Source organism: Lotus japonicus, chromosome 1, assembly GCF_012489685.1.
Source record: "Lotus japonicus ecotype B-129 chromosome 1, LjGifu_v1.2".
NCBI lineage: Eukaryota > Viridiplantae > Streptophyta > Magnoliopsida > Fabales > Fabaceae > Lotus > Lotus japonicus.
The window spans coordinates 100,084,092-100,090,091 of NC_080041.1; the positions used below are offsets into that span (position 1 = coordinate 100,084,092).

The 6,000-nt window shown below is 35.6% G+C and overlaps 1 protein-coding gene across 1 annotated transcript; it reads right to left on the minus strand.

The window, feature by feature from the left end:
• Positions 1–408: 408 nt before the first annotated feature.
• LOC130728376 (AP2-like ethylene-responsive transcription factor BBM2) lies at positions 409–5,107 on the minus strand. The gene is made up of 9 exons (XM_057579831.1): positions 4,664–5,107; positions 3,760–4,399; positions 3,152–3,234; positions 2,985–2,993; positions 2,779–2,867; positions 2,354–2,427; positions 2,194–2,244; positions 1,882–1,958; positions 409–1,499 (listed from the first exon to the last, which is right to left on the minus strand). Exons 1-9 carry the CDS (start codon positions 4,905–4,907, stop codon positions 694–696), a joined length of 2,073 nt encoding a protein of 690 aa, XP_057435814.1. The 5' UTR covers positions 4,908–5,107; the 3' UTR covers positions 409–693.
• Positions 5,108–6,000: the final 893 nt, after the last annotated feature.

Consider the following 6,000-nt stretch of genomic DNA (forward strand, 5'->3'; position numbering starts at 1 on the left):
TCTATCACATCTTTACTTTCTCTCACCTTTCTTCTTATCTTTCTCTTCCTCCACCTCTCCACCCCTCAAAAATGAGGTGTGAATATATAATTATTCAAAATGAAGTGACTCTTCGTTTAATTTCAAATTTTATTTTATTACTGATTCTGTAATCTTTCACTGAAGTGTTTCTTACGTCTTAATCACATGAAGAACTTCTTTTCTAAATTTGGTCATATATCATTGGATCATGTGATCGAAGCAGGTGTCTGGATCCATAAATAAAACTATGAGATCTCTGATCAGTTCACAGAGAAACACTATTTCTACTTCATACATATATAGATGCATATTGAAAAAAAGCATTTGGTAAAGAAAAATTATTACAAATTAAAATAACAGCATATACATAACATACACATGAACAAATAATTAAAACTCCATCCTTTGTATATGATTATTCCAAAAATTACAAAGCATGGTGACATAATAAAATTAGATAAAACTTAATCCCAATGATCAATCTACATTCTCAAAGTTAATAATTCCCAAAATTCACAGCATGTTGTGTCTGCTATGCTAAACTTGAGATCACTAGATTAAACCCTGTTAGAATTGCCCCAAACTTCGAAAAAAAAAAACTCTATATATCTTGAAGAAAGAGTCAGTAATGCATGCATCATTGTTCACACCTTCCTTGACCACCCCAATAAACTATTGATCATATTGGTAGAGAACCATATTGGTAGGCCTTGCTGGAATTGCAGTTGGAACCCAAGTGGGGGCTTGATCAACACATGTTTGTTGTTGTTGATAGTACAAGTTCCTTGCATGTATTGCATGATAAGGATCAGTAGTAGAAGTTCCATAAACACTTTCATAACTTTCACCAAAACCATTGCTTCTTTGACTTTGGTCAACATCATCAATTCCAATAACACTAGTAGTACTAGTTGTTCCCATGGGAATCATATAGCCCCCACCACCACCATAACCATTACGTTGATCCCCTCCATAAGATCCTGAACTATTATCCATTGAAGCAGAATTATCCAAGCTCATGAAACTTTGCAAACCAGAATTTGACTGAAAGAAATTGTGAGTATCTTGAAAAGTGTGAGAGACATGATGATCAGAATCTTGTTCTTGCTTGCACCAAAGCTTTTGTCCATAAGGGTAGTGGATGGAAGCACAAGGTTGAGGTTGTTGGAATGAGAGAGCATTATTAAGCCAACCATGTTGTTGATAGTTGTTAATGTTGATTCCATCACTCAAACTCATGATTCCATGATCAGTTGATTGCACTACACTCAATTGTTGTTGTTGTTGTTGTTGTTGTTGTTGTTCAACTTGCTGATCAATTTCCTTCAAACGCTTGGCAGCACCACCAATGGGTAATGTGCTGCTATCAAGGATGCTCTTCACATCATATCTGCTCATATCAAAGTTTGTGACTGCACTTAGGCCTCTGAATTTGATGGCTGCTACATCATATGCTTCTGCTGCCTCTTCTTGAGTGCCTGCAAAAATAATCATAAAATTAATTTAATTACTATACACTCGAATTTGTATTCTCTACGGCTAAAAAATCTAAATTAAATGAGTCGTTCAATCAAAATCGAATGACTCAAATTTTAAAAGCAGTGTGACCGTAATGAAACATATAAATCTTCTGATATCAATCAAATAATTGAGGCATAAATTTATATTGTCATGATGTAATAGTGTAAACTAAGTGCCATAAATATTTAAGTATATTTCACCATCTTTAATTTGATTATAATGCCAGAAAATGTGAGGTGGCTCTTTTTTTTTTTTTTTGGTTACAGAGGTGGCTCATATTTGCATGTATGTATGATGTCAGTGCATAAAGATCGATGATTAAAGAAATAAGCAGCTTACTGAAAGTTCCGAGGTAGAGGTCTTTGTTGCCTGCAACTCTTCCAATCCTCGCTTGCCATCTTCCATGTTGATGATGCCTGCAACCAAAAACCCCCCTTTCTTTAGTAAAAATGAGTTTCTTTTATATTTTTATCTCGATTTTTTTTTACAGTTTTGTAGTACTACTATCTAAGATCAAACAAATGCATATAGCTACCGCTCAATTAATTTAATTCAATTTTTTTCTAAATTAGTTTGAGGTTTTCAAGAACTAATTAATTTAAACACTAAATGTACATTCATGCATGAATCCTTAAGTCTAGTAAACTGCACCTTGTCACTCCTCGATAAATGGATGCACCGCGAGAAAAGCCACTACTCTTCCTGTTGAAACAAAATTTGAAATTATCAATAAATAATCCATTCTTAAAAAATGATACAAAAAATAATGAAACTAATTCCATTTACATTAGTGGTATTTGCAAATAGATACCTTCTCAATGAAGCGACGTACTCTTGCCTGGTCATGTGCTTCATTTCTTCCAACTCTTTTTCATAATGGCTAATCTATAATTCATTCATTCATTGTAGACAAACACATAAATAAAGTAACCAACATCAACAGCACTTGAACAATTTACATAATTTGTATTAATATAAGATAATTAAATAAACTGTTAATTTCCTCCATAAACAGACACACCCCATCAAATGAGGAAACTTTTCGTAATGTGCCCCTCAAGCACAATAGGGTAAATATTAGCATATGTGGCTATTAAAGACAAAACCAACATTTCCTAGCTAGAGCTATATGAAACAACATAACCCTTAATTTATTGAGTAAAAGGGTGAACTTAAAAAAAATTAATACACAAATAATAAAAAAATCAAGAAATGAAAGAAGAAGTGGAAACTTACTGGGAAATTTGTAGTAGTGGTTGTTCCCCAGTATTTTAGTGCTGCCAAATCGTAGGATCTTGCTGCCTTTTCTTCTTTGTCATAACCTCCTGAAGGTAGACAACAATTGATAATACGAACAAATTTTACTTTGGGCAATAAAAAAATGTTCTAAAGAAAGAAAGAAAGAAAGAAAAAAAAGGAGACAAGAACACTATTCTACTCACCCAAGTAAACTGCAAAACCAAGTATATTGACCCCATTGATAAGAGGGAGAGGGATAAAAAGAAGACAAAAAACACAAGTTAGTATTATACTCACTGATTAATGTGTAAAGGAACAAAAATATACACAAACATGTAGAGAATTAAGGAACATGCAATGTAGATGGTACCTTGTCTTCCTTTGCGAGTCTGACCCTCTCTTCTACAACTATTATCCCATAGATGAGCTTCATATCTCCCCGTCCACCTATGCCTTCAAATAAAAAAATAAAACCCTAAATTCAAAATCCAATATTCACAAAAAATTATAAATAGTAAAAAATACAGAAAATCAATTAAAGTAACTTAATAATTGAAATACATATATACAAAGTATGAAAGATTCGTGGGGGCTTATAGTACTTACATCCATAAACATTTGGTGAAGACTTTGTAAATGAATATCATTGAGTAATTAAATTGACAAATTCCCCAAAACTTTGATTAATTTTAACCCCCACCATTTGATTAAAAAAATTAAAGGCTGAAAAATGTACCAAATGGTGGCTAGGGGAAGATGTGCAAAAGAGGATCTAGAGACAGATATAATATATGATATAATGTGAATTTAAAAAGTTGAAGACATATATATTAAAGAAGTATAAGAGATGAGTGTAAATAAAGTGATTTTTTCCTAGCAAATATGATAGAAAATAGAAGAAAGATTCAAATAGAGATGTAAAATGAATGTTGAAAAATTGATAGAAAAAAAAAAGATTCAAATAGAGAAATAAAAAACCTTGTTACACCACGGTAGATGGAAGTCCTTTGTCCAAAGGTATCAATGGACTTTCTCTGCACAGTTTCAGCAGCTGGCACGGTTTGGGTGCTATCCAGCACCGCCACCGTGGTTGCCGGTGGTTGTTTGTTCTCCGATGAGGAACTCTCTCCACTCACATTCGCCGTTAGAAGAGGAAGTGATGAACTTGACTGTGAGCCAGTACTCATAGAAAGGGATAGACTTTGCACACGTGTGGCACCACTGCCACCATTTTCATTATTGTTGCTGTCGGTGTTGATGTTGTTGTCTGATTGTAGCGGTTGGTTCCTCAGCCATGACTTTATCATGGACAAGCCGATGGAGTTGCTAGCGCCATTGGAATGCAAGTGTGAGTCTGATGTCCCACCGCCAATTGCACCAGCAGCTTCCGGCTGAGTTTGAGATTCAGCCGGAAGCTGTAAGGAGCAGTTTGGAAACATGTAATCAGCGGAGGCTGAGTTGCCACCATAAGTTTGGTCATGATCACCAAAAGAGTGTCTTCCTAAGAAATTTTCAAGCTTTGGCTGTTGCTGCTGGTTGTGGTGGTTGTTGTTCACATTTTGGTTATTGCATGAAGTTCCCAATAGCAAGCTTGGATTGTTGTAGTTCTCCTTCCAATCTGAAAAGCCATATCAAAAACAAATCTTTAATTAGAAAATATTACTAAAAAATATATGCTAAGTGCTAATCAAAGGTGAATCCTTAGTAGAAATAGGGACAAAAAAAGAAGGTTTGACATATTATTCTATAATGTTTTTCTTCATTTAGTTTGTGAATCTTGTGATGAGTGTGCACTTGATGAGGAAACTCCAAAAAAAAAAATTATTGATCAATCATATATATTTTATGAGCTTTGTGAGGGAAAGAAAGAAGTGAAATTAACCTTGAGTGGTGTTGATGTTAGTATTTCTGTGAAATGGTTCTTCTTGATATAAGGCAAAAGGAGGAAGCTGGTTGAATGAGTGAGTTGAAGAGTCAGAAGGGAGATCAAAGCAGTCTCGTTGAACATCTGAGATTCCATGATCATGAGGGTTGAAACCAAAGCGAGAAGCCACCACCGTTTGATCTTGGGTAGAAGGATGTTCTTGAGGGGAGAGAGAGAAACCCAACAAGTTCATAGAAGCCATGTATATGTGTGGTAGCTAGCAAGCTAGTGAGAGAATCAGAAAGATCTCACTAAGCCTTCAAGGTAGAGAATATATAGGAGTTGGAAAAGGGGAAAATAGAAGGAGAAGTGTGCGCATGTTATAGAGGCAGCAAAGGTTGTGAGAGAAGGGCAGAGAGAAAGAAGGAAGAAGAAGAAAGGTCAAATTCTTGAAGAGCTCAAAAAATGGAAAAATTAACATTTATAGTAGAGAGAGATGAGAAAGCATTTATAGTACATTTAACCTATACATACATTATTTTTCTTCTGGATTTTATGCACATGTATACACACGCGCACACAATGAATGGACACGCCTCTTATTCTTAGGCACTTGGATCTTTAAATCAAAAAATTGATTCAAGGTTAACAAAAATATCTATTGGGACCATTTTGTAATTAATGTAATGTGCCAAACACTCTATTTGTTCCTATTATTAAAAAACAATATGTCCACTATAAGAATATAGGCTCATTAAGAGTCTAAAATTTGCGTCGATCACGATATTGACCCTAAATATGGCTCGTAAAGCTCCAGTTTAGCTGATGCAAATTATCGAGAAAAGAGAAAATCGATGTAAATGTAGCATCGGCTAAATCGACTCAAAATCACAACGTCTTTGTGCATATTAGCGTCAAGTGGATGCAAAAATCAACGGCCAAAGTGTCGGTTAATGGGCAAGAATAAAAACATCAGCTACCCTAGTGTCAGTTAAATTCGGCTCTAGTCAAAGCGTGGATCATTTCACAAGACCCGAGGCATAGCGTCGGCTAGGCCGATGCTATTTGACATTGATTGTTTCGCTTTGCCTTTAATATAACTATCACTATCCTTCACTTTCCAAACTATAACCCTCGTTGTCTCCCTCCTATGCCTCTCCCTTCTCCTCTACCACCCTCATCGTCAGCCATCCCTTCTCTTCCATCACCCTCACCTTCGGCTCCTCGCACCTTCTTTGCCATCATCATCATATCCTTTTCTTCTCCCTCCTCTGCCACTGTCATCCCCTTCTTCTCCCTCGGCCCCTCCTTCGCCATTGTTACCCTCTCTCTCAGCCTCTTCCACATTCCTTTGA

Excerpts from the sequence above, each read along its gene's own strand:
- LOC130728376 (XM_057579831.1), bottom strand. The coding sequence starts at position 4,907 with ATGGCTTCTATGAACTTGTTGGGTTTCTCTCTCTCCCCTCAAGAACAT. Across the intron at positions 2,245-2,353 it reads TACGTCGCTTCATTGAGAAG|GAAGAGTAGTGGCTTTTCTC; the intron begins GTATCTATTTGC and ends TTGTTTCAACAG. Across the intron at positions 1,500-1,881 it reads CCTCTACCTCGGAACTTTCA|GCACTCAAGAAGAGGCAGCA; the intron begins GTAAGCTGCTTA and ends TTATTTTTGCAG.